This window comes from Vitis vinifera, chromosome 1 (genome assembly GCF_030704535.1).
Source record: "Vitis vinifera cultivar Pinot Noir 40024 chromosome 1, ASM3070453v1".
Classification (NCBI taxonomy): Eukaryota; Viridiplantae; Streptophyta; class Magnoliopsida; order Vitales; family Vitaceae; genus Vitis; species Vitis vinifera.
The window spans coordinates 224,804-252,781 of record NC_081805.1 but is presented as its reverse complement, the minus strand read 5'-3'; the positions used below and the strand labels follow the sequence as shown (position 1 = coordinate 252,781).

The window sequence follows — 27,978 nt, the reverse complement described above, 5'->3', positions numbered from 1 at the left end:
GGATGGATCTCAATTCCCATACATTAGTTATACCTCACTGCCTTTTTCAGGCAGCTTTCAGGCTATATGACCATTAGTAATTATTGAAAATACCAAAGTTTGCATCACTTGTTATGACAGGACAAAGGAATACTATTTAGGTAATTTCAACATTCGTATTACATATAAAAAAGAGATTAGAGACAAGGCATCTGGGTTGAAAAAATCAATCAAATTTTATTAACAATTGTCAAGATTATTGAGTTTCATTGCACCATATACCAGGGATGAAATATTTGGTGTATGGGTTATCCAATTGCAGAGAAGAGAAAGTACAGATGTACAAATGTCTAACCAACCTAAATTGCACAGATTGTCAGGGTACAGTCTATCGCTTTAAGGAATCCATATACCAGCTCACAGACAGCATACAATGAAACCATTTAAAAAGATGACAAAACAACTTGTTGCTTGTATGCTTGTATGCTTGTTAATTTTCAAGATTCCTTTTGGGGATGTAGGTAAACCAGCAACTGACCTCCATCACCAGCTACAGCAAAAACATCTGATCTTGAATCATCAGTAGCAATACATGACACACCCCCTGATACCAAAGTTAAAACATAAAAGACAGAATCATTCGAAAGGTCAAACCTCAGCAAATTATGCACTATTATCTAACCTATGTTCCACATGCCACTGCATTGTCAAAGCATTTTTCAACCCAAAAAGACCCAGTAAAAGCTCCGCTTGTTTTTATGGACAACAAAATCTTGGAAAAAGAGGACACCATGCCATCAGATGAGCATTATATCACAACTATGGTAATATCTGCAAGTTACTTGAATATTTGCAAAATATTACACAAATAAAATATGAAGATCCTTCCCATTTTCTGGAAATTTTTTTAAAATCTGGAGATCAAGAGAAAGCATTCTTTATCCTAAAAATAACCTTGACAGTTAACATAACCTACCTGAAGAATTATGTAGTAGTGCAATATACAAAACTACAAATTAAATTAGTAAAAAATACAAGGGTCAGAAAGGAGGCAGATGCATATTATTTTCCAGTTGAAAATGAAACAGATGAAGGTACATGACTAATTATGCAAAACCAGTACTTCTTAGTTTAAATCATCATCAATTTCATGCCAAGGAAGAGCAAATCAGAGAAAAGTCAAATTGTTGGTGTGTAACATACCTTTGAAATAGTGTAAACTGCCAAGCTTAGTACCTGTAGACAATTCCCACATGTACACAAGTCCATCATGTGTACCAATGATCCCATGACCAGCTGAAGCACCAATAGCAGCTGCCCTGCACAGTGAGATGATTTAAAAACTTACTACATCAGTCAATCAGCCTTTTAAAATAAGAAAATAAGCTGAGGATTCCCGGCAAGGCTCAAGTTAAAATAAGAGTTTCAACACTAGTTATTGTCCATCAGAGCTTCAAGTGCATGATACGTTTTAGGTTCATGCTTAATGTTACAGAAGTATATTCCTCATAGTAGTTTCCCAGAAAAGAACATTCACTAGTACTTCTTGTCTTATTAACCCATCTCCTTGTACTAAAAGGATCTAAAGTAATAAATAATAATCTATTAAGTGGGGGCCTCTTAAATGTTCCTTGGAAATTAAAACATCACTTTGCAGTTACCATAGCTTTCTGGATCAAATCCACCTTTAAGGTGAAACCATTACAAGACCAAAGTGGCACAATAATGATTTATGTTTCCAAAAACGTGGACTCGCATCATTCCTGAAATCTTAAATATCATCCTATGCATGCCATGAAACAATTTTATTACAAATGCTATTAAAAATTTCAGAAGGGCATGCAAAAACACAACAGAACCACTTCTTTTCTATGGAACATTTAAGTGCCCCTCAATGTTTAGAACTGGGAAGCCTTCATCCCAATGCTTTAAAAAGACATAAAGCAGAAGCATTACATCAGAAACAGTATATGTTGTATTTAGATACTGTTTTAAAACACTAGAAAGCACCTTGGATCTAATGCACTTCCCAGGATGACCATATTTTTCACCAGGAGAGCTAGTCTCCACCATCCAACTGGATTTGTTTGGCAATCATTCATTTGATTGTCATGCTGAGTGTCAGAGTCAGAAAGAGTTGAAACAAGAAGCCACACAGCAATGCTTTCCCCCCCTAATGGAAGAAAGGTGTAATTTTCATTGTGCTTTGAGAACCACATTTTTGTTGCAGCCATTATTTTGTTTATGTGCAAATCCACATCAGGATTGCTGGAAAGAGGAACCTCACTTTGGAAACTAAACAAGCTGATTGGAATGAACTCGAAAATTGAAATGCTTGGCATTGCGAACCTTGATATGAGGATGCGTTGGGAAATGTCCCTGAAAGAAGTAAAAACAGGTGTGCATCATCAAATAACAAGAATAACAAGAATTACAAGACAGGCTGATGCAGCTTAAATGTTGATAAACTTTGTAATAAGAGAATTTAATGAAAGTACAAAGAAACAAAAAAAAATGGAATTTTTAAGAACCATAAGTGGCAATAAAAACTAAACAGTCAATCACATTAAACTCACCTGGGGAAACGTTGTAATAAGATACAAACTGATTCCACATTCCAGAAATTTTAGTGGTAGTAATTACAATGAAGCACCACAACATAACAAATTGGATGAAACAAAAAATACTAGCAAAATATAACCAAAGAACAGAAAATAAAATCCTGGAGTGCCAGATGTAAAAGGCCATATTTTTACTAAATTTTTTTAAAAAAAAAATTATCATGAGGACTTGTTGACCCTTAGAATAGTTGAATGCAGCTGGTTCATGGTTATTCTGTGTTTGTGTGTTCCATCTTTGTTTCCAAGGCCTATGGTCCAGGACTTCCTCACTTTAGAAGAGGAAAAAAACAATTCACTAGTCACAGTGGCTGACTTTTTATCAAGCTTATTATAAGTTCACATTTGGATCAAGTTAAATCCTTTTTAAATGACTGATCATTACAGGCATTTTCCTTCACACAATACCTTTCAGTTTCCACTAGAAACAAAAATTAAGACATAGAAGCCTGATCTTTATTATTTATAATACAGAAGAATCTGCAGAGATATGAATATGATAATAGAAGTTATAACATTAAGAAATTGATCTAGACAACAGAGTTCCTTAACTTTTCAATTTCAATGAATTGACAGATATCAATTAGGGCCCTATAACTTGGTAGCGGATTGGAAATGCAAAAAATTTTCAATTGCACATGAAGGAAAAAAAAAACAAATATCACTGCTCACCATGTGATTTAAGCACACTGGGCTACACCTATGCCTATTTTGAAATGCAGGAAACAGAAATAATTGGATCCATTAAGGTAAGACAGGGAAACTCAGAAGTACAAGAAGCTGGTTACCACTCAAAAAATGTAGAGAGACAGTTCAGTTAGCAATCAAAATTCCGAACCAAAAAGAAATTATGATAATTTGATATTTGTTTCAATTCAAACCATTTCAAAACTTTATTCAGGCATTTTCCTAAGGACAATCTTAAGTATTTTGCCGAGACTTGATATTAAGTATCAAGTGCAAATAAGTCAAAACTAGAGCAGAAAATGAGATAGAAGCTTTTTATCCAGATAATACTAATGATGTATCTTAATAAACCTGAATTATGCTAGCCAATTAATTACCATATCAGTAGCCTTTCAATGGATGGAAGAAACTAATATGCAAGCAGAGAAGGCAGCATACCATAAACTAAATTCCCCAAAACCATGATGACCAACGACCAAAGGAGCACACTTTGGAATTCTCTTCAACTCAACTATGCAAGGAGATACACAATCATAAGTTGGTATAATAAAGTCCTCTGTCTGTACACTGCATATGGTGAATCAAAAACACAAGAAACTTTATTAACAATGAGGATAGTTTGTCCCAATAGAAGATACCAACTAAAATAAGCACCATCAGGGTTAACAAACATGAACCAATATGCCACAGCTATTTATCAAGGATGGTCAACATTCAAACAAGCTTGTTTTACAGAAAAAAAGAAAAAAAAAAAAAAAAAAAGGAGAAAGAACTTAGAAAACATTAAGCTTCAAATAAATCATATATACTTTAAATTAAGTTCATGCAACTGCAAAGGTCAATGAATCATGGATGCACTGTTGAATAACTCATCTATCTCTAATTAATGAGAAGAACACAAGGACTTCGTGAATTACCAATATTCACCATTGCCATCACTAGACATTCATTTACACTTTCCTTAGAAACACTAAAGAGATGAAGAGCTTAAATCTCATCCACAATGAGATAGCATCTCACTGGGTCAAGATAAAAGAGGGATGGAGGCAGGAGTGATATGGAATTAAATCTTACCAAGACTGGCTGGATCTCATTGTCCTTGTTGATATCCAACTCAAGAAAATAGTATTACCAGACCCTCAATATTTCTGTGAAAACAAACTTTAAGGCCTTGCATGAAATTTTCTATAACTTATACCAATCATAACTAATGAAATATTAGACGTAAACAAGTTCTCAAAAAAAAGAAAAAAACAGATGTAGGTAAAGTTACCATAGTAATCAAGTTTTTTCTTACTAACCATTGAACCAATTTCACAGGTAGATATACATCCATATTACATTGTTATGATCATCAGCAGCATTCAATGCTTTAAGATAGTCCTTTTAAAGAAAGATAAAATGGAACTCATGACCTGCAGGATTGCAGCAAATCTCCAGTTCCATGGAAAATTAAGCCAAAATGTACAAATTTATATGGTTGGAATACTTGACTAGAGGGTTTTGACAACACCCTCAATTAATGGATTTCATATAATATGCTTTATTTATTACAAATTTAGTGATAAAAATTTCTGCAATCTGATTGTGAATCATTAAAGTACAAGTACAAGCTAAGTGGAGCCACATTTTGACAATGCAAACAGTTCAATGAAAAACAAAGAAACCTACATAATAGAGGAAAACATTCATAGTGTAGACAACAGAAACAAGGGTGTGGAAGTGGCAGCACAATTAACAGTAACTAAAACTAGACAGATAATCTTAAGAAAAATAACCTCCATGTTGAATTCATGACCCATACATGAAGTCTCCCACTCTCTTCAACAGCAACAAGATGGTTCGGTTCACAGACTAATATACATTGAACACTGTCAACTGTTTTCAATTTTTCCACAACTGAAAGAAAACCAAGTTTTATTTGCACAATCTTTATTGCATTCTCCTCAAAGCATTCCAACTTACATGCAGAGCAGAGACAGGGGATCTTCTGTTCCCTGAGAATATGGGAAATCAGAATGTTTGTCTTTACCCCTGATTTCATTTAAATATTGGAATAACCTAAAATTAAAAGAAGAAAAAGAGTCTACCGGCAATAAGGTGTTTTTATACTGTTTAGTAAAACAAGGGACTGCCCATCTGGAGTGAATTGCAAACCAAATCTGTCCAATGCAACCTGATAAAGGAAAACCCAAAGATATGTAACATACAAGAAGCAGGCCACATACTGCTTGAACAAACAATGGACAATAATAAGAATTCCCGGAAAGCATGGATATAATAACTTACCTCTCCACCACTTCTGTCCTTTAGAGTTGGCAATATAATTGGCGTGTAACCAACAAAAGTAGGGCTCTGCAACCTTGGTTCTTTAATTGTAACTTTGTAAATAAACAAGATTGTGTCCTTATCCACCAAAAGGCCACATAAGACACAAATATGGATTTCATCCTCTCTTGTGTTCAATAACACTGACAAAACAGGCATGGGGTGGACATAGCATCCCACAAGCTCAGTGTTGCCCACTAGATCGTGCTTAACCTCCATCTTAATGTGGGCCTTCAAGTTTGTACCAGCTTGAACTTCCTCGGCATTAGACATGTTATTCTCACCGAAACTTGTTCCTCCTTTCTGAACAGATCTGTTTAACTTTACAAGGTTCTGTTGCTCAACAAGCTTCTTGTCAATGTAGGCTTGACAACTTTCTACTCGTAAAACAGATGGATAAAAAAAAATGTAAGGGTCATCATATTTGGATGTGCAAATAAATTCTTGATTTTGAGATGAAACAGGAGCCATATTACAGAACACACCTTCAGGGTTAAGAGCAATTTTCTCTGTATTTAAATTGTAGTGCTGCCCTTCAAGCTTCACTTCAGGACTAAATAGAACTTTTTTATCTGGGCTGCTAGCAGAAGAACTAACTTGATGAATTTCTGCAGCAAGTAAAGGTCCCACTGTAGGATAAGCATCAAGGATGCAATCATCTCCAAAGTTTCTGTATATGATACTTTCTGAGAGGAGACCATTGTATTTTCTTGTTAAAGGAGCTACATCTGAGATTTGATTACCAGCTTCAGCACCATCCATTTTACTACTGATGCTTTGCTCTGATATTTGAACAGAACTCACCATGCACTTTGTGTTAGCACCACTTGTATCTACAACTTGTAGAAACACGACTAACATTCAGATTAGTTGAAAATCAATAAGAAATAAAACTCTAACTTGATTTGAAATTTTGAATGGATAAAAGTGCTATAAATGAAGTTGAATAAGCTTGGGTTGTGCATCTCACAATCAGCAGCTCTCTAAAATTTTGGCCAATATGATAGATGAAAGTTTATACAAAGTGTGCTGTTTCTGAAGACAGGAACCAATTTACGCAAATGGCTAAGATTTTTCTCCCCTTTAGAAGGACTAGTGGAAGAATTTGGTGCTTCCTTAGTTGATTAAAATTAGGTGCTTCAGGTTGGAAATATTCTCACCATTTAAACATCAAACATTTCTAATGAAAAGAAGGTTAGGAAGTATGAAAATACCTTCAGCACAATCAAGCAAAGTCTTTTCTCTTTCCACAGAAAGAATTCCATGGTGGATGGAGTTCTCGTCCAACTTTGAAGCCACATTTGCTTTACTGCATGAGAAACCATCTTTTCTCTCACCGGTTTCAACATGACAAACAGATGACTCCTTCCACGCATCAACATTGATAAATTGTCCCAAAGTGTCACAAGCACACGTGTCTTTATCAAAAGAAGCCTGATCAGCTCCAGCAATATCAGAAAAGAGCAGTGGTCCATTAGCTGAATCATGTCCACATTGATCATCCTCGAAACTGTCGGGAATAACAGATTTGACATGTTCAAAACTTGGGATAACTGGATCAAAATCTCTCCTAAACGTTTGCACCTTTTCCTCCATTTCCACAGGGGAATTCTCAGCAAGCACTAGAGCTGCAAATTTATAAGAAGAAAATTACTGTGCAACTGGAAGAAAAAGGAAAGACCAAGATACTCAATGAATTTTGGTGTTAAGGATGCAATAGAGACTATGACACATGAGCAACAGGATAATCAGAAAAATTGTACAGGTTTACAGTGAAACCATACCAGGAGATGCAACATTCACAATGGGGCAAGCTCCACTGTTTTCATCTAGAGATTCTGCTCTATAGAAAGAAAGTCCCAAATGGTTGTTTGTTGCCTTTTTCTTCCTTGAGGTCTCCTTGAGCAGGGGAAGTGCTTGTGGAAGTAGAACTGTCATCATTGACTTGGCTACTTCCTGACCAACTGAATCAAAATCACTTCTTTCCGAACTTCCATTTGAAGTATAAGTGCCCACTTCTCCTTCCAGGTGAGATTCAGTTACTGAACCTTCAAAAATGGTCATGTCAGCTGCAGTTAGCTCATCTTTCACATTGTCAGGACCTTCCTTATGAGCAGTAGAAGCATAAGCAGAAGTATTATCTGCATAGGACTACTGTCAATAACCAAAATGGAGGAAAAAAAGGTAGATTCAGACAAGAATTTGACACCAATCATGTGGGAACCACATTACACTGAAACATCTGATAAGCAATACCTTGCATATGATCTAAGGTGTCAGGAGCACAATGATCCACATTACTGAAACCTTGAGAACTCTTTGGAAATATGGTTTCCATGTTGTTGTCTTCTATTGGTGTTGAGTAACCGAGCCCTTGCACCTTGATATGTTTTGACCTATCAAGCTGTGAGAAATTAAGAATGTTTCTACTGCTAAACCAATTAACTGTATATAGGACTATCAAATATAATTTCACCTAAAAAAGTTCAATAAACATCAAACAAGCTTTGGAAAAGCATAACTCTGAGTGGTATCATGTGGGAGAGTAGAAACATATGAAAATTGTGAGAAATTGATGCATTCAAAAGTTTATTGGCTTTGAAGATAGATAAACTTACAGGTTTTTCCTCAATGGAAGGGATATTAACTGCTCTAGTGGATATATAATTTTCAGAACTAACAAGCTTTCCCTCCTCTTGGAGGATGAGGGCTTCCTCTCTAAGATGATCACAAAGGCCAACAGTTTCCAAAGGCAAACCATCTTTGGCTGAAAAGGATTCAGATTTTTGCTCAACTGGATGCTTACAACTGTCATATTCATCATTAGAGCAGAAGAAGTCAAGGAATACTCACCATTGCGATTCCTTTGTCTGGAACTTGAAGCAACAGAATTATCTGTAAGCTCTCGAGGTCGAAGTCTTTTGTGGGCAGACCCACTAATCGACTTCATATTTATATTTTTCTGTTTTCTACTTCTCTTCCCTGTAGTCTGTGGTTTCTCCAAATATGGTAGCAGATCAGGATATGTACATGAATCTGGAAGTCGTGTATCATTCTCTGCTCCAGATGCTCTATTACAGAAGCTGGCTGATAGCAAAGTCTGTTCTGCTGTTCCATTGACGTTTGCCACCAGTTCCCGAAGTAACCGCTGGACAAATGGATTTCTGAACCCAAAGAACTGCGTAACCACATTAAAAGAAGGAACTATATTCAGCACACAATATGCCAAATTCTAGATTGGATAACTGTTCATATATCTTCATTGGATGGCAAAGGATTAACTCAGAGGAAACTACAGGAAATAAATCTTGTGTGTTAATAGACAACAAAATTAAACATCATCTAGCATAAAGATAAACTAAAAGAAGCACAATGTTCAACTTCTGCACATGGACAAAATAACAAATCAAATCAACAACAGAAGGATAATTTAAAAGAGCTCAGTCGCCATACAAGGTCTAAACATGGCAACAACAATAGTTGATGAATCCCTTAAAAAAAAAAACAACTTTTGACTGTGTTCATTCATGAGAATGAAAGGTGTATTAAGATGGATGAATGGCAAAATTAAAAAGAGTAAATTAGAACATCTCCATTCATGAAAACTTAGGGGGCGCTTATAAAAATGAAAATAAAATGAATTTTTAGAAGTAAAAACTTGATTGATCTCATCTAAAAATATAAGTGTTGTATCCAATTAAATTGTTTGATAAAATATTGCAGTTTGAACATGATTTATTTTACAAATTTGTCCTTACATGGGTAACATTCTTTCAGTAATAGTATATCAATAAATACCTAGTGATGCCATATGGGTATAGCCCCTATAAACTAATAGGACATAATCAGAAGATCATTGAAACATCTAAAAATCCAAACCCCAAATAATAATAATAATAATTTATTTACAATTTGCTCAGGCAAGTTGAGCAAGAATACTTGACAAATTTGTGGTTTAACATCAAGTAACTCTATGAATATTTGACTTCCATTATTGTTGTTACAAAATTAAGTAAGATCATATGAAATTGCTCAAGAAAGGCACTCAAACCATAAATCACTAATCAACCTCATATACAAACAGAATCATCCCTATATATAAGCAAGTGTGTTGATATAGAAGAGTAATATGTACACGCATGATAGATAGGTAAATATATCGTTGTGTACCAAAAGCAAAAGAACTATATTAGTGCAATTAAGGGTTCATTACCCAAGTAGGGGAAATTGATTATTAATGAACAATAGTTAGAATCAGAGCCATCTTTAGGAGTCTTGCAACAGCTCCCTCCCTCTTATGTAGATATTGTCTACTTTAGGTTCAATGGACAAAATGAGTATACATATTTAAGAGGAGCCCATTATATATATAGCGTCAAGAACTTTTTCCCTAACCAATGTGAGATATCACAATTACTCTCTTATGCAGATACAACATCTTCATTGCATCCCATGGGATTAAGGGGCCACTAAAAAAACCCACTCAAAGTCCCACACCTAGATTAGGAATTCGCTCTAATACCATCCTATGACACCTTGAATCTGGAGCCCAAATTCACCATGGTCTTTTATCTCAAACTCTAGCAAATACACAATCAACCATCAAGTTACTTTGACAATCATCATCTAGATAAAAACTTTGCTTCACAATCAAACTATCCTATCTAACCTAAGTTTCCCTCCAAGTTTAACTAGATAGTTCTACATATTGACAACATGAGAAAAGTAACAACATAATGGAACAATTATCAGGACCAATAATGCAACGGGAATGTTAACTACTTATTTACCTCCACACCATCTATCTTGCATGAAAGTCTCTTCCCATGCAATGTCTTTAAACGAGGGCAGCCTTTCTTTTGAAAGATCTCCCATGCAATATCTGGAGTTTGCCCAGAACACAAGATTCCATCAGCAGATATGATCTGCATAAAAGAGGGGATATTCATAAACTTTCTGCCCAGGTAATATTGCAACTTGAAGCTATTTAGAAGCACATATAGAAAGCATTTGTTCATGGGAACAAACCACAAATAAAGGCCCTTTGGGACCTTCATGGATTTCCATCTTATATCTGATCCCATTATGAGTCCGAAGAGCTTGGTACCCGACTGGATAAGGATAGCGGTCTTTACCCTATAAAACAACACAAATTTTACCAGTTGCTACTTTCACATTATAAAAGTCATAGGAAAAAGCATTTTGTAACTAAATATTAGCACTCTGCTTTCGATAGAAAATTGACCAAAAGTTTAAACACATCCTAGTTTTCATCTGAAAGAAAAGTTTAACTAACTACAAACAAGCTTATTAAACTTAATAAATATATCAATATAAATCAATCTTCAAAAACCTAGAATTTGTTAGGAGAATTACAAATCAATTTTGACAATGTGAATCATCAATGGAGAACATTGGCATCGATCACAAAGCAGAACCCAAGCATTTTTCCAATTACATATCTCTTCAATTATTAAAGCATGCAAATTAGTTAAATTTCCCAACAATTGGAAAGAAAAAACCTTTCAAACAAAAAAACCTAAATTTCAAAACTTTCTGAATAATCATAACTGCGGACAAGAGTCAACCACTATTTTAGCAAATAGCAGCCTCTTCATGGTCAATTCCAAATCATATATCTCCCACAAAACCCTGGTCTAAATATCAAATTACAAAAAAGAATTACCAATTTCGATTAGCATACATAACCTGCTACCACTTAGGACTGCTATAAAAACACTCATTGAAGCCAAATCTCCATGCTGAACCATTTTTGTCATTATGTACTCGAGTTTCTTTCAACAGCAACACACAGTCAATCATATTATATCTCACCCATAGTCATTCTCATCAGCACTTAAGTCCTATTTATCCATCACCAAGAGTTAATTGCCAATATTTTGAGACTTCATTACCATTTTGCTTTGACATTGTTCATCAAATCTCTGTTAAATGATTTCTTTTGTTCCTTAGCCTAACACCTTCGTATTGCCCCAAATTAACAAACCAGACTCGGAGCTACTATGCACTTATCACATCATTTTTGAATCCAAATTACACAAAATTACATTGCTCACGGGCTATGATCGATTGTATCCCTCATCAGAACACCGGTTTCACGTAGTCCTGTGTTAATTTCATAAAACCAGAGCCGATAAGGACTGATACACTGTATGGAGTTGAGACGATTTATCTAAAACAAAATTATATGTTTCAGAAATGACAATACGGAAAAGAGAAGGAATTGAAGGGGAACAAATGAAAGCGAACCCTAGAGCTGCTCCAGTACTTCTTGTCCCAGGGACCTTTGTGCAGAGCTCCGATTGAGGTGATTTCTAGATCGTCTGATTTCTCTTCTTTAGGTTTCGCCATTGAATGGAGAAGAACAGGAGACGTCAACTTCGAAAGCAGCACAGGCGATTCAAAACCCAGGAGAGAGAGTGCGGGTGTGGGTGCGTTCTGATGGCGGGAATGAAACTTATAAAAATCTTTTGGGCTCTGTGTTTCCCTCCACAACGTGTATATGTACACGCATATTGATATACGTATATACAAGTAAACCAAAAATTTGCAGTCACCTCCAGCAGTTGAGGTAGTTTGGTGACTTTGAAATTTGATTGGATGATTGGTTCACTAGTCCGGCATTTGACTTTTAACTTTCATCCGTCAAGTTTGAAAAGCAAATTAATTTATTTCAAAGAATGGGTCCGAAAGACCCATCATATGCTCAAGTTTTATCGTTTTCTACTTTAATACCATCTTTATTTATATTTTGGTTTCATTGAATTTTACCCTCATTTAGTGATTCATATTTCATTGTACATTTTGACCAGTTTAAATTTAAACTTTGATGGATATTGATTGATTATCTTTTAAAATAAATAAAAAGAGAGATAAGTTGAAAAAATAAAATAAAATGGAACAATGAAAGCTTATAATTTTACAATAAAATACATATATATGTCATTTTATTACCATAATTGTAATTTTGTTTATTTATTTTTTCCTTAATCACCTCCCATATAGTGTTCTATATTGCTCGATGAGTGAATGGGGAAGGGTCATATATGGAGGGTTTTCTTGACACATTATCAAGATCTTTCTTTGAGGGCGCATGCCCAATAAAGAAGTAAAATTTGGGCTGATTAGTGGGTTGTGTGTGCATCATTGCAACCCTGAATAAGACAATATCAAGTGTAGAGTGGAGCTATGATAGGAATTGTATCAAAATTTGATCTCTAACAAAAAGTGTATTAATAAGGACGTTAAGTCCCAAAGGGAATGGATTGTGATGTCCCACATTACTTAGAGAGTGAACAAAACTTTCACAACACGCTATTGAGACATTTTCTTAAGGGTGTAAGTCAAATAAAGAAGTAAAATCAAGATCGGTTAGTGGGTTGTGTCACTTGTGTGTATGTCACTACAACCCCAAACCCAATCAAATGGAGAATGAGATTATAACATGTTATCACGATAATAACGTTGTAAAAACTTATAAAAACAATGACAATACTCTTGCAAAAAATAAAATGGTAAAAATATATGAAAAGAATAATAATATTCACATTTCAATGAGGATCATTAACGATTGATCTAGTTTTGAGTATTTAGTCAATTTTGGTTTATTTTAATTTATTGCTAATGTTAACGAACTTTGAATTTTATATTATTTGAGCTTGAATGATTACTTTTAAAAGGGTGCTTTGGATTCTTTTAATTAAAAACATCTTTTTTTTTTTTTTTACCCATTTAGGGTTTGGTTAGCAAAATTTTATGTATAGAACTTTAAGGTCTTAGAATGACTTTTTGGAGTATTAGATGTCCTAAAGTTTATTTAGGAAAATTCTACCAACCTCCTATAAGGTAAGATTAGGTCGGATCATCCTTTTTATATTTATAACCAATTGCACAAGTCTTATTTTAGATGTACAAAACACATGTGATTACACTTTCTGTGTGATTCTTAATTTAATTTATTTGAACATTTTAATATTTACTCATAATGATCTTACTAATTCATTATTATATCACAATCTAAATCTACACCCAAAAAGGAATGAATTAGGAGTTAGTCTATTTTTACAAATTATACAATTATAAATATATAAAAGACGATTTAAGTAATAATATGACATATAACAATAAATGAAACAATTTCTCACATTAAATAGTTAAGAAATAAAAAAAATGCATTCTTAAAATTTTTGTAGTGGTTTGGTACAACTCCCTTCTCCTCAAGTTCTAATCCAGTAAAGATTCTACTAATAAGGCTTCTAACATAAGATTTCATGTTTTATGCATGAATTATGATTCCAATGAGTCTTTTCTACTAAAACTTTTATAGTTAAAGTTTAAATTAATCTTGTTTGGATTATATGGTTCTAAAACACTCTTTGAAGAGATGCTTTACTCTTAAGCTCTCGATGTATCCCACACTTTGCAATATGTCATAAGATTACAATTGAATGAAGAGCTCCTAGTTTACAAACTAGCTCAATTGAATATAAGATAAAATTAAGATTGAGGTGCACTAAAATGAAATGCAAATTTAGGAATAAAGTGCACTAAAAACTTTTCTTTAAGATTCAAATAAGATTCAATAATGATTTGAAGTTTTCTCCTATGATACATAAAGTTTGGAACCTTTAAATAGGAGTTAGAAATCCAAATTAGTTTTTAAGCACAATTTGAGGCCGATTGGTTGACCTTCCAATTGAATTAGCTACTAACCATTAAGTTTTTAATGCATCGACAAGTAATTGTTAGATCCCAAAAACTCGTTTAATCGAGCAATTGGTTGACTAGTCCTTTAACAAGTCGATGTTTCCATCTCAACTAGTTGACACTTTGGTCAACCACGGGCTAAATAGATAACAAAAAAATGATGTTGAAGTAACCTTTAAGGGGTTAGTTTCAATATGAACTTCTTAGTAATGAAATACATGTCAAAACATGAGTATTATCTTTGAAATAATCAATTTTATTTTTCATAAAAATTATTAGAAAAATATATAAAGGGGTTCTCTAGTTTTTGCAACTTTTGCATTTTTATCACAAAATCCCTAGAGAAACTTGACTAAGTAAACTCCTTAACATTTTAAAAACATTTTTAACTATGAATAACACTAATCACAAGTTTCATTTAGAAGGATTCTTCATCCAATTTGCAAAAGAATAAAATTAATTTAGATATTTGGAATATTTTAGATACTTAAATAAAAGTATAAGAGATCGAAAAATTAACTTAGGATATCTCTTTGAGGTTTTCTCATTCTTCTTATTTTATTTTATTTTGATATATTTTCTTGATTGTCTTTTTGAAAATCTTCTTATCTAATCATACTTAGCATAAAGTTATTATATCTAAGCCTTACTTTTTAGTTTTTAATCATCAAAATTGAAATTAATCAAACCTTGGTCTAATATATCATATTTGATCATTGGAGTTAATGTTAGTGTTTCGTTGATCAGCTTGTTGGTTATTGTATTTTTACTTCAAAAACCATGGTTTAACATTAACCTAGGTCTAGTGTGAGTTCATGAAGTTGAGATGGCTACATGTAGTAATTCTAAATGTATTGTAATTGTTCACTTTATTTTGATATATTTTTCTACTTGTGCAATTTTTTTTTTTGCTTTGATTGAATAAGTGTGCAATTGTTTGTTAGTTTAAAATATTTTAATTTAAGTTGCATAGTGTGTGTGTATAGGGTTTTGGGTTAAATATACTTAATCATCATTAGTTTAAAATTTCATCAAATACTTCTCTTACTTAGAGTCAAAATAGGGTGATTTCAATGGTGCACTACCTAACTATAATAAAGTTAAGATTTTTTATTGTTCATATTATCTATGACTCAAACCTTACACCCATCATAAACTTGAACCTAAATCCAAACCTTTGTCTTTATGAAATCAAAGTCCATATATGTATGCCTTGATCCGTCTACCAATAAATTATATATCTCTCGACATGTGCATCTTTATAGAGGATCAATTCTCCCATTTTTAGAATCTTGCTTTCTTATCCCTATGTGTATTTTCCAACGACACCATTCAATCTTGGTCCCATCATGCACATGACTTGCCTCATACTCACATTGCTATTGTAATCATGACTCCTTTTGTTTTCCTACTTATGCTCAACAATGACGGCCATTATGTCATCTTCTACATCTTATTCAAATAGGGACCTACTCATGCATGTCTTTCTTGTTTTTGATAGTTCATCCTATAAGCCAAAAACCATGGTGCTCAAAGACCCATTGGTAAGCAACTCTTCTCTTCCTAGTCTCATATCTTTAAGCATTGCCCCTCTTGCTCCAAACTTTGTATTCATCCCATGATCACTCACTCTTGCAACAATATATTTGAAACCAAACAACTCAACATTACCATCACCACTCACACCATGGTCGAGTTTCTTGAACCAACATAAGTGTCTTAGTTCTCATCATTCCAGCTAACTGATGCACTAACCAAGCCTCTTTTACATCAAAGATTGCTCGCACCTAGAGCCAGAGCTGGTGTTCTCCAAGGATCCACCATCTTGCCAAGGCATGTGAGGAAAGAAAATAATTTGAACCAATTACACAACAATCAATTACATGAAAGATCTGCACACAAATTGTTAATCACATGATTTGCCCAACCATATTAGCCGTTACCCATTTCTTGTGCCTTGATATGTGTTGTCCATACGTAAAATACTGTAGATCTGTTGTACTTGTATATACATGGTTGCAATTGCTGTGACTGATACAACCAAAAGGCCATTCTCTCATAGATCTCTTCTTGATATTTCAATAGGTATGGAGATGCAAAGATTACTAATTAATTGATAATCCATCAATTGATCTTATCTTTGGTTCTTTGGATTTAATTGATTTATACAAAAGTGTATGCACGAATGAAATTTACAGATAAAGCAAATTCATGTATGTAAGGCTGATCAATACAAGAAAACAAAGTTATAGTCACTAAGCTTTAGTAGTAATTAACAAAAAACGATAATTATAACCATGGTCAGATTGTCCATGACCATACATATGTCACTTATAGTTGTGGGCGTGGTGAGAACCGTGCCCAAAAGTTCTATTAATCTGGTGAAGGATGGTTCTTCCATTACTGATATTTGCATAAACTATGATTTTGGGATGGTTGACCACAGCAACTTATAACCTTGAATTTAGGATTGGAAGGGCCTTACAATAAAATTACTCTTGTTTATTGATCACTTGGCCATATGAACTATTCAAAAGAAAAATAGGTGAATGTTGGGATTAGAAATCCATAACCAAAGAAGAATATGGTCTTGAGAAAGAAACTTAAAAAGAAGAGAATCATGGAGAGAGGTCTAATCAAAGTTTCTCAAAGTAGATAGAAAAGGGGGTGAGCATAGATCAAATGATTGTGCCCAAATCCGTTAATGATCAAGTGTGTAGTTGAGGTGTGGAGGAAGACATGGGAATCTCGTGGAGACAAAATCGTGCTCTCTGGTGAAGTTATCAGAGAAGGAAAAAACAGACAAAAAAAAAAAAAAAAAAGGAAAAATGGGGTGGGGGAATATCTGAGTAAAGAGAGGCCTGGAGGAAGGAGGCCTTGGGAAAGTGGGAGTTATACCAGCAAAGAAAGTTGAAGGGATCAAGTGTAAAAACACATCCTTTCCATGTTTGGAAATGGAGGAATAGTCCCATCACAAAATGACACGATTTCACTGCGACAGTGACATGTGATTTTAGCACCAGTCTTTTTCATCTTTCCATCTTTATACTTGCACCCACAACAGACTCGTCCACCACAGTCCTTCGCATTCTTCCTACATATCCTCTCCTTCTCCACCATCTTTTCATGATTCTCTCTCTCAAGTCTGATCTTCTCCTCCATTCAACTTCTCTTGATATTTTCGACCCACGTGACATTTAATCTTCTTTAATTCAGAAGAATGAGTTTCATGGGATTGGATCATGCAGATACAAGAGGCAGAAATATCATGCGTGCTTCTTTTGATTAATAGATATGACCAAACAAGTCCCCAACACAAGTAAAATATGTACCCAACAAATGTTAAATCACATGTCAATTAACATATATGATAGATGATTAGAATGAAGTTTCTACTTAAGAGTGCATTCAGAAATCAAGTACATAGGGGCCTCATCAATATTAGAGATTTAAGTTCAATTAATGTGGTTAAAAGCTTACACTAAAGGTGGGGTTCTGTCTTGATAGCCAAATCCGATCATTTCATAGGCTTGGAGGTGATGTAAGGAGGCCACATATATCAGAGGTAGTTCATCATTTTGGGATGGGATTGGATGCCTCTTTGGGTTATAGGCCCCAGAGTCTCCTATATAACAACCTTAATCAAGCACTGGTTATCCTGATCACTTTGTCCAAGTGCTAACTTCAACTGTTCTATCATGATTTTTACTCTTGTTTCTTTACCTAAAACTATGAAGGGTTGTTACAATATTCAGCGCTGAGGAATTGGAAGCATTCCTAGTTGGGGGCTTAGCTTAATTTATCACTGTTAGTTACAACAATCACATCAAGTTTACGACTAACTGTTAGTACTCTAGGCCTGTCAAATGGATTCCCACATCATGGTTTGAATCCACCAATGTGTGTGATTTTGATTTTGATGAACATTGGGCCCAAACCACCCATCATCAAACCAAATAAACTTGAAACATAGGCGTCAAGTCCCAGTCATTAAGTGCATGGAAACAAATTGAAATCCATATTAGTGATTGTGTGAGTATAATTATTTTTCACCGCAATTTCTCTTCTCTTGACATGCCTCAGTGGAAATATACTAATCTCCACAAATTTGGATATATAGGATTTCTCTACACACTGGTTGAGATATACACATATATATTTATGTGAGATGTCTCAGAACTGGAAGAAGAGTGAATATATCACGATAATTTGGAGAGTGAAGAAGTCACCCGTGTGCAAGTATAATTTTATATCTGCAAGCTCGGCTATAGCCCAGGAAGTATGACCAGTATGGTAACCTAAATTTGATATTCCACACTAATCTTCAAACTCCACCCACCTCTTCTCATCACAAACCCTAGATCTTCTTTTGTCACCTTTCATACTCACACTTCAAATTTCAAACCCATATATCTTTGTTCTTCTTCTTCCTCCCTTTCTTCTATGAACCCGGAAGAGAAAGCCACCATGGATTTGGTTCCACCATCTGAGCATCTTTGCTACGTCCGGTGCAACTTCTGTAACACTGTTCTTGCGGTAATTCACGTAGACGCCCATCATACATGCACACTCTTCCAACTAGAAAGCAATAAATATATATATGTACATATGTATCTTATCTGTCTTATCCATCTTCCACTATCTGCAAGAATCATTTTGGTAATACCCTTACTGGAGAGGGCATGGTCTAGAGAGGCGGTGGATATTCCTCATAGTGCATATGGACTAAATTTTCTTTCCTCTATGTATAAATATGTATATTTGATTACAGAAACAAAATCTATGGAAAGCAAATTTCAAATCCAATCTTAGGAGATGCTTTTAATCTTTGATAATGAAGAAACACGTATTCTTCTTCTTCCTCTTTCGTTTTTCCTTAATGTAGTAGTAACAATATTGATATAAATCACACCAGCTAACCTCTCATGAGTTAAGGTCGAGCAAGAACAGGTTATTGTTGGTTCCATTCTATGGATAAAATGGCTATGAGGCGTGTGTGCAGCATATACAACAATTGTCATGTGCTTTTAATCTCTCTGTGCATGAGCAGTTTATTCTTGCTATTTACAGGTTGGGATTCCATGCAAACGGCTGTTGGACACTGTGACAGTGAAATGTGGCCACTGCAGTAACCTCTCCTTTCTTAGCACCAGACCTCCACTGCAGGGCCAATGCCTTGACCATCAAATGAGCCTTCAGGTCGCTCTCCTCACCACCATTCTGTATCTCCCATTAAGAAATGATAACCATATATGACTATAGATTTCTTGTTTTTGTTGAAGTCCTTTTTCTTTTTCTCCTGTTCATCAATTAGCTATGGTTTTGCTTGACAAATATATATATTGCAGAAGAACTATTACTAGCCACTTATAAATTGATCAAGTAATACAAAATAGTAGGTAAAATATTAGCCTTTTTTTATTGACTTGAGAATGTGAATAAACATCTTTCTTTATCCTTTTCTCTTGATGTGATTGTTGTTAATGGGGAAGTTGTTTATCCATGGAGAAGCAGGGTGTTTGCAATGATTTCAGAAAGGGCCAGTCCTCATCATCATCTTCATCAACATCCAGCGAGCCAGTGTCCCCAAAAGCACCCTTTGTTGTAAAACGTGGAGACCCTATCCTTCTCCTCTTCTATACAGTATTGAATCATAACAAACACACTTTCACATATTTCTTATGGTTCACCATTGAATTGTTTTTGCAGCACCCGAAAAAAAACACAGACTCCCATCTGCTTACAATCGATTTATGAAGTAAGGAGAAGTGAACTCTTGACTAAATATAAGTAATGTTTTTGTGCCATATATTCATTTATACGTATATTTTACCTTGAAAGGGAGGAAATACAACGCATCAAAGTAGCCAATCCTGAGATACCCCATCGAGAGGCTTTCAGTGCAGCAGCGAAAAATGTGAGTTAACTTTCAGCTTAAGATTTATGCAAACCATCTTCCCCAAAGCAACACGAGTTTATTTCAATTTCATTTAATCTAACCTGCCTGCCACAGTGGGCTAGGTACATCCCAAATTCACCAGCAGGCTCAGTTTCTGAGAGCAGTAACAATGTAAGCAGGCATGATCTTCTATCTGTTTTGAAAATGCATAGAGTTTTAGTTCATGCCACTGAGATATTTGGTTTGGTCTACATTAAGGGCTTTGATTTTGCAGGAATGAAGTAATTTAGTGTAATGGGAAATGCCATGAAAATGAAGCATTGGAGATCCACTTGAGCACATTGGCTTTTCCTCAAACTCTGTTATCTGTTTACTTCTTAATCATGCTTAACGGTAGTTATCACTCAATGAACTATTGCATCGGTGTCGAAATCATGTAGCATTTGGTATTAACAACTATCTGCTAATCCTTTCATTTGGGCTTTGTGGTGCTGTGAAAGTTACTTCTGTTCAGCATTTGAGCTTTTATATCCCTTGAAGAGTGGTGGTGGCTTATCATCATTTACTCTTAATTAGTTTCTTCACCTGCTTTTGGTGTGTTTATTATGATATACTAATGAATGGATTCACTTCAACAATATCTCTGGACTTGGATTAAGCCAACAGATTTTTGGGTCATTCTTGGGTTCCTCTTTGACTGAAAAATGAGATTCCTGTTTATTTAATTAACATCTCTTCTTTCTTTGAACCCCAAAAAGGGTTTGGTTAACATATTCCTTGAGCTAGTGATCACATGTTAAAGTGCAGTATAGATGCTTAAAAGCTCTGCTAAGACATTGTTTGCAATACTTCCTGAGAATCTTAACTAGCCATCAGTGGTGTCCACACAGTATGTGAAGTTGGCAATATCATTCTGAGTGCTTGGACATGACAAGACAGTAGTGGGGTGCAAATAGCCACACAGGCACAAAGGCATGGTCCTTCCATGCCTTATGAACCAAGAGAAACAACTCTTTCTGAAAGTTACAAATTGAATTCCAATGGGCATTGATGGCCTCTTCCGACTAACCTTTTTGAATGGAGGTTTAGAACTCATTGGTTATAAAGGCACTGAGCACTATAGGTGGCTTCATGGGTGGATGAGATGATGATTCTTTTGCCTCAATTGACTAATAGTGGAAAAAGGTAATAGATATTGTAAGAGGGAGATCTCCATTTTATATGGATATAAATATTCTGTAAAGCCTGGCCTGGTCTAGATTCCCCGAATATTTGGATAATTTAAACAAATATAGTGGCCTTCCAAGAGCAGCAGAAACACCAATCTTGTTCCAAATAATAATGATATGATGAAGACCAAAGCCATGATAATCATAACAGTAATACTAGTAATGATGATACCATTCTCTCCGGCATCCTCTTTTCAATATACTGTTCGGGGGATCAAACCCTGAGAAGAAACTGAGACTTTCAAATATTACTAACAAGTAATCAACCAAAAGGCCCATGAAAGGTTTTAATCTTCAAACAGAGCATTGTTTTGTATTTCTTCTTATTGGCTTTTTAGTTTGTCCTTTGATCTGAAGCTTGCTCCTTTAAAGGGGAATACAGGATTATCACACAGCAGGGACTTGTTCAAGTGAACAGTTAACTTTTCTTCAGTAAAATGGGAATGATTGAAGCAGCATACTGCAATAACATATGAAATGAAACAAACAGGACTTAACATTGCCAAATCCAAGCAAACAGTTAATTATTCACTGTTGGTAAAGGCACAGCATCGTTAACACTGCCGAAAGATTTCCCCAGCCCTTTATTGAGTGCATCAATCTAGTTAGTTAACTCTATGCCATGAGCCCTTTCTTTAGCTGCCCCTCCTTAACCTGCACTGACATCAATGTTTCTCATTTAATCTGCAAGGTAGATTTGGGTAAATTGACATATAAAAAATCAGTTTGTTCCATAAAATGTGTCTACATAGTTAAAAGGAACCGTGCCTCTCAAAACCCTCAATTAGAGATAATTTTTTTGTGATGACCTACTCCTTGTACATTAACCATTCTGGACCAAACGGACCCTCAGGATTTGAAACGTGTCTACATAGTTATAGTTAAGAGAAACCCACTATATATATTGTAGCAGAACTTCTCTCTCTAGTGGATGTGAGATATCACATCACGAGTAAAAAATCCACATTAGAAATGCGTCTACATAATTGAGAGAAATCCCACTCTGAACCAATGGATCCTCATAGTTAAGAGGAACTCATCACATTCCCCAAGTATCCACATTTAGTTGCAGCATTAAAAAGTTATTCAGCTCAACCACGCAAGTGCTCCTTTCTTTTGCCTTTAATGTCTTCAATCATGCTATACAGTTCTATTAAAATTTTATTTCTTATCGTCCTTTGTTTTGATTTCAATGTCCACCATCACAGGCATGTGGATCTCCAGGCTATCATGCATCCAATAGCATGCCATTTATGAATATTTTAGATGGAAAAGCATTCTCACTTCCAAGCATGAGAAAAAGAAATATCAATACAGTTTTGAACTTTAGCACGGGAAAAATAAACAGAATATCCAAATGGACGTGTTTACTTACCTTGATGCTTCAATAGCCCTTAAGTAGTAGGAAAACAGTGAAAATCATCATTTTCTTGCTTCACATGCATATAATTCCTCTGCCACTCTACTCTTTTAAGATGTGATGACAATTGGAGTAAATCAACTGTAGGTTCACGTTCAGAAGAGTGAGAATACTTAGCATTCAGAAAATCAGATCCCTGAAAATTCCTGTTTGTGCGGACTTCAAAGCTAACAGCATTACCACCATCAGGGAGCATTACAGGCCCCATCTGGGCAACTTCCACTGAGTTCATCCTAGATGAATAGGAACCATTTGATGCAAATTTTTCCAAAGAACTCATCCCAATTGGCTTGTCAGAATTGTGAACTGCACTGTAATGAGCATGACAGCCTTGGACTGTGGGGGGGTTAGCCATTGGAATTCCCATCAAATGGTTTGACAAGTCCTGCGATTGAGCTGACAGAAGAGAGAGAGCACAATTGGATTTTGAGACTCCAGGTAATTCTTGAACTGTTGATGCTGGGTAAAAGCCAGTGCAGTCCTCAGTTCCAGATGATAGAAACCCAGGAGGACATTGTCTCTCGGTGCCATAAAGATGGAGAAAGGATTTTGGAGGCAACTGCCCACTTATAGGTATCACTAATTGAGAGCTGTAAATTGGCTCCTTTTCTAATTTGATGCTCCTGGATGGATTAGCTTGTCCATATCCATCTGGACAATAAACACTGCCAGGAAGTATGTCCTGGAAAACAAAGGGTGGTCTCTTTGCTAAGGAAGTCCCCAGAATCCTGGTGCCTGTCAAACATGAAAAATGTTAAGAAAATGGTGAGATTTCTAGTCTTAAAATGGAACTTCAGAACTATGAAAAGATAATGGGCAATAGAGTATTGAAGGAAAGCTTTTAAAATTTACAACGTTTTTTAGGTCACACAGAGAAATAATAAAAAGGTAAGGGAGTATCTCAAAGCAACCTCAAGTAATTTCCAATCTATCATTGACACCTTCATTTGATTCATTACATATATACAAGGGGAAAGGAAAAGGGAATACCAGAGAGGGAAGGAGGGGAAGAGAAGGGAAACTCGCTTTATTTTCCTAGGTTTGTTTACACAAGGAAAATGAAGCAAAGAAAAACACAGGAACACATCTAGGACTTCGAAAAGTATGTACTAGTGCATTTGCTGAACAGACACTCCCCTTACTCACTTCAAAGTATGTACTATTTTGAGAGGAAAATTTCTGTTTCCTTAAAGGAATTTTCTAAAACTTTCCTCCATGATTTGCCTCTTTTATCTACTTAGTCGCAAACAGACACTCCCTTTCTCCCCTCACTTGCAAATCAGACACTTTTTCCTTCATTGATGCTTTGCAATCATTTCTATCAGTCTATTATGACTCCCTAGGACCACAAAACATATGAAATGTTCGAGGAAACTCAAAGCTCATAGTCCACCTATGAGATGGATCCAAAATCGATTATTTAATGCGTAGTCGAGGGGGCATTGATAGCTTACTTTATATAATATTTAAAAGTATTGCTTTTAGAAAATCATTCGATATGGGTGGTGAAATGGGCATTCCCTCCTTGCTTTAATAAGGAAGCGGAAAGTATTCCTAAGATGGAAAACTTCCCTTTTATAAACAAGTATGAAAATTGACCCAGCAAAAGGACTCAACTTTGGGATATCTTTCAAAACTATAGTGGTATTAAAGAATAGCAAATATAATCTTGATTTTATGAACAAACTCCATCAGTGGAAGCACTCATCCTTCAAGATATTTCAAAATAATAAACAAAGTATACAGTTACACAATTTATTTATCAACTTTCTTTCAGAACTAACCACACTATTATTTGTTTTTTCTGTCAAATGGTTTTCACTATCATGTCTTACGAAGCACCTAGATCAATTAAATTAGAGCAGTCCTATGCATAAAAGTATAACACATAAAATATAGAAGTTACACAATTTATCTTGGCATCTTTGGGTCTTCCAAAACTAACCAATTGCTTTATGGTACTTTTCATGATCCTTTGTTGAACTTTGAAGTTTAAGGAAGTTTCCTCAGTAAAACAAGTAAGATTCTGCATTTGGAATTTCAATTCCAACATATGGAAAATGACATGAGCCAAAAAGAACCATACTACATAAGAGGAAGTAGGAGATCCAATATCTAACAAGTACCTTTTGTGGGAATCTCACCAAATACAGTAATGTCTAAACTATAATTTCAGTCAATTTACATAAACTTCTGTCCTAAACAAACTCAAGTAATTAAGTAGGAGATGCAACAAGAGTGTCAAGATAAGGGTTGTAGAAGTTTATATAGATACATTTGTGAAAGGAACTTATAATTCCTAAACCATATTAGATAGCTTGAGTAATTAATACCTGGATATGACTGAAGCAGTTTCTGTGGTTTACCAGAGTGAGTATCCAATTGAGGCTTCCTCCTACGCTCATTGTGACCTGCAAGCCGTTTACGGCAACTCCGCTTACCATCATCAAATTCAGCCAGCAAATGAAACCTGGTAACCAAAATTACAACTGATAATAATGAAAATAACAACTAAGAAATTTAATTAACTGACATGTTACATCAGCAGGATGAACGATAAACTCAAATGGTGAAATTACAAGTCATCAAGAAAAAAAAGTTTAAAAAGCTTCATAGATATAGATCAGTTACGCCTTATAATAGAAGCCAACTGTAGATCTTACCTGAATGCAAAGCAAACCTGAAACCTCTATAATTCTTAAAAGCTTGAAAAATGACATCTAAACCTATGATACAGGCTTTGGATACTGCCTGTGTACATGAGGCATACCTGTATGTTTGGTTTCTGACACATTTATCACTTATTAAGACAGAATCCATTGTAAAATGGTGCAAGAATGAATCAAATGAGATTGTTACAATATGACAAAGGATAATCTCATGCACAACAGAAAGTATTGCAATTTAAGGGCAAGAAAATGAATGTGAAGGCTAGAGAAGAGAAGGCCAACCTGCTACATTGCTGACAAAACCTCTGCTCAATGCCATTAACAATAACTTTGGGAGTCTTTGAATGAACATCGCAAACTTTATGCCTCTTATGGTAGTCCTTCGAGGAGCTAAGATCCATGTTACAACCATGAACTTGGCAGAGAGGAGTTTGAGAACACACACTCGTGGTGCGGGCTCTCTTTGCCGGCATGGATGAAGCTAGTGAAGATAAAACTGATCCCTCTTTTGAGCATCTGTTATTCTTGGCATCTATACAATCAGCCAATCTCCCCAGTTTCAAATCAATTATTGAGGAATCTTGACTGTTTGACTCCATGAAAGAACTTGAAAGCCTCGAACTCGACTCCTCTCCCCCGAAAATTGGATTTGAAGTAACCATATTAGTAGGAGAAACTATTCTTTTACTAGAATTTCTACCAATCTCACCACTTAAAAACCCCACACTTGGGTTACTGGGAAGCAGTTTTCTCACCAAATCAGGGGAATCCAATTCCATGAATTCCATGCTCTCAACTGCGTCTCTATCCAAGACAAGCCCATCATTTTCAAAATTAAAAGGGGTTCTCATGTCCCATCCTGTTAGCAACTTTCTACTTCTCCCAACAGCATCAGTTGTTAAATCCATTTCTTCAGAATACAAAAACATCTTCTTTTCTAAGGCATGGCTCCAAGACTCCATCAGTAGAACAGCATCCAAATTTGCAGAGAATATGTTACCAGATAAATGCCTAAACGATTCAAAAAAGGAAAAAAGAAAAAAAAGAAAAAAAGAAAAAGAAATGATCTCTTTCATTTTATAACAGACATGTATCCTTCAATTTAAAAGCCCCCCCAAAAAGGGGGAGAAATAACTTTATCTCTCTGCTGCACTTCTATCTAAAGCTAAATCCAGCTTAACCGTCTGGAAATGCATAAAAATACGGAAAAATGTACACAAAAATTGGGTTAACCATTAAAGAGTCAAAAATAAAAATTTCGACCGCTATGTTTAAAACACCCCAAAGTGGAAATCGTTGGTGCCCCATAAAATCTATTATATCCCATCTTGGTTGAAGGACAGAATTAATTTAAAACAGAAGAAAGACCTCATGTTTTAACGACTAACATGAACAGAATTCCAAAAAAAAAAAAAAAACAGAAAAAAAAAAGCAAGATTGAACTCTGTTTGGATGCTGAGAAACCAGGGGAAAAGAAAGGGAAACTTTAATACTTATAACCAAATCATAAACACAATCAAGTCTTGTACAATTATTTTAACTTCAAAACTTTTTGCCTTTTACCTTTCCTCATCTTTCTTGGCAACCAAATAGAGGATCAAATAACCATATTGAATACCCAAATAACCATACAAAGATAAAAGCACTAGAAGTCCTTTAAAACTGAATATAATAGCAGCCCGATTACACATATCACTTATTTCTTTTCTACAATCAAAAGCTTCAACCCCAACAAAAAGAGTCAAACGAAAAAAAAAAAGGTAAACAGAAGAACACCCATCTCAGAAATTGGCTGAGAAAACATTCATGTAACACATTCTGTTTGGTTGCAAGGAAAATGTAGACCAAGGGGAGCAGAAAAAGTCAACGTTCCAAATCCAAGACTTTCCACCATTTGCAGCCAAAGCAAGCAAAAAAAACAAAGACCCTCCAGCCCTCAACTGAGCATAACAGACGTAGGTAGTAAAATCGAGGTGAGTTTTAAAACTTTTTGAAGAACCCAAGAAAACCCACAAAGCATAGGATAGTAAACATTCCAGTGTTAAAGTATATTCCATTTTCTGAGCAACCAAACAGAGGTTCGAAATGAAACGATTGTGCACATACCAGAGAGAAAGGGTGGCGTCGGTTTTCTTTTTTGTTTAAGAGGAGTGTGGTGCGGTCGAAGCGGATACACTGTGAGTCAACATGGCCTCCACTACCTTCCCTGGAAAGGCATGTCCAGGTCTTTTGTAGCGTTTTGTGGGTGCTTGAATTTCCATTATTGGACACTTCTTTTCTGTTTATTACTCATTCCTCTTATCCTCCTTCCTTCTCCATGCCAGTAGAAAAATCTTATTCCTTTGTACTCCAACATTCTATACTGCTCATCTTTTGAAAATTAATCTGGTGTTACAATTCCCTGTATGTGTGTTACAACTTA

At 35.2% G+C, this 27,978-nt stretch overlaps 3 protein-coding genes across 12 annotated transcripts; 1 reads left to right on the top strand and 2 right to left on the bottom strand.

The window, feature by feature from the left end:
- Window positions 1–192: 192 nt before the first annotated feature.
- On the bottom strand, window positions 193–12,139 carry LOC100268093 (uncharacterized). Of its 7 annotated transcripts, XM_059737171.1 has the most exons (17): window positions 11,883–12,138; window positions 10,641–10,748; window positions 10,403–10,537; window positions 8,466–8,790; window positions 8,231–8,379; window positions 7,869–8,016; window positions 7,397–7,753; window positions 6,827–7,240; window positions 6,098–6,451; window positions 5,574–5,989; window positions 5,375–5,460; window positions 5,250–5,281; window positions 5,063–5,138; window positions 3,723–3,851; window positions 1,990–2,358; window positions 1,183–1,298; window positions 193–583 (listed from the first exon to the last, which is right to left on the bottom strand). In XM_059737171.1, exons 1-17 carry the CDS (start codon window positions 11,982–11,984, stop codon window positions 477–479), a joined length of 3,423 nt encoding a protein of 1,140 aa, XP_059593154.1. In that variant the 5' UTR covers window positions 11,985–12,138; the 3' UTR covers window positions 193–476. The 7 variants fall into 7 exon arrangements, 6 of the variants coding, with proteins under 6 accessions (XP_059593154.1, XP_010649985.1, XP_010649990.1 ...); XM_010651683.3 differs by having other exon boundaries at window positions 5,063–5,281; XM_010651688.3 differs by having other exon boundaries at window positions 5,063–5,281; window positions 6,098–6,445.
- Window positions 12,140–18,531: 6,392 nt separating this feature from the next.
- Window positions 18,532–20,766, top strand: LOC100261225 (protein CRABS CLAW). 2 transcript variants are annotated; one of them, XM_010651713.3, is made up of 7 exons: window positions 18,532–18,875; window positions 19,410–19,538; window positions 19,854–19,950; window positions 20,049–20,097; window positions 20,181–20,256; window positions 20,353–20,409; window positions 20,497–20,766. In XM_010651713.3, exons 1-7 carry the CDS (start codon window positions 18,783–18,785, stop codon window positions 20,521–20,523), a joined length of 528 nt encoding a protein of 175 aa, XP_010650015.1. In that variant the 5' UTR covers window positions 18,532–18,782; the 3' UTR covers window positions 20,524–20,766. The 2 variants fall into 2 exon arrangements, with proteins under 2 accessions (XP_010650015.1, XP_002263611.1); XM_002263575.4 differs by having other exon boundaries at window positions 18,535–18,875; window positions 20,513–20,766.
- Window positions 20,767–21,752: 986 nt separating this feature from the next.
- LOC100245772 (squamosa promoter-binding-like protein 6) lies at window positions 21,753–27,978 on the bottom strand. Of its 3 annotated transcripts, none has more exons than XM_010651725.3 (5): window positions 27,663–27,971; window positions 25,839–26,567; window positions 25,221–25,357; window positions 22,843–23,622; window positions 21,753–22,121 (listed from the first exon to the last, which is right to left on the bottom strand). In XM_010651725.3, exons 2-4 carry the CDS (start codon window positions 26,516–26,518, stop codon window positions 22,862–22,864), a joined length of 1,578 nt encoding a protein of 525 aa, XP_010650027.1. In that variant the 5' UTR covers window positions 26,519–26,567; window positions 27,663–27,971; the 3' UTR covers window positions 21,753–22,121; window positions 22,843–22,861. The 3 variants fall into 3 exon arrangements, with proteins under 3 accessions (XP_010650027.1, XP_010650031.1, XP_019074698.1); XM_010651729.3 differs by having other exon boundaries at window positions 25,839–26,512; window positions 27,663–27,968; XM_019219153.2 differs by having other exon boundaries at window positions 25,839–27,978.

What these genes read in the sequence shown, in the direction of transcription:
- LOC100245772 (XM_019219153.2), bottom strand. Translation starts at nt 26,632, where the DNA reads ATGAAAGAGATCATTTCTTTTTCTTTTTTTCTTTTTTTTCTTTTTTCC. An exon ending in TTTTGTCAGCAATGTAGCAG is followed by an intron (nt 25,358 to 25,838) that starts GTTGGCCTTCTC and finishes TTTGGTTACCAG; the next exon opens with GTTTCATTTGCTGGCTGAAT. An exon ending in ACTGCTTCAGTCATATCCAG is followed by an intron (nt 23,623 to 25,220) that starts GTATTAATTACT and finishes CATGTTTGACAG; the next exon opens with GCACCAGGATTCTGGGGACT.
- LOC100261225 (XM_010651713.3), top strand. Translation starts at nt 18,783, where the DNA reads ATGAACCCGGAAGAGAAAGCCACCATGGATTTGGTTCCACCATCTGAG. An exon ending in TCTGTAACACTGTTCTTGCG is followed by an intron (nt 18,876 to 19,409) that starts GTAATTCACGTA and finishes TGCTATTTACAG; the next exon opens with GTTGGGATTCCATGCAAACG. An exon ending in TCAGTGCAGCAGCGAAAAAT is followed by an intron (nt 20,257 to 20,352) that starts GTGAGTTAACTT and finishes TGCCTGCCACAG; the next exon opens with TGGGCTAGGTACATCCCAAA.
- LOC100268093 (XM_010651683.3), bottom strand. Translation starts at nt 11,984, where the DNA reads ATGGCGAAACCTAAAGAAGAGAAATCAGACGATCTAGAAATCACCTCA. An exon ending in AATTGCTCTTAACCCTGAAG is followed by an intron (nt 5,990 to 6,097) that starts GTGTGTTCTGTA and finishes TTTTACGAGTAG; the next exon opens with AAAGTTGTCAAGCCTACATT. An exon ending in AGGACAGAAGTGGTGGAGAG is followed by an intron (nt 5,461 to 5,573) that starts GTAAGTTATTAT and finishes TTCCTTTATCAG; the next exon opens with GTTGCATTGGACAGATTTGG.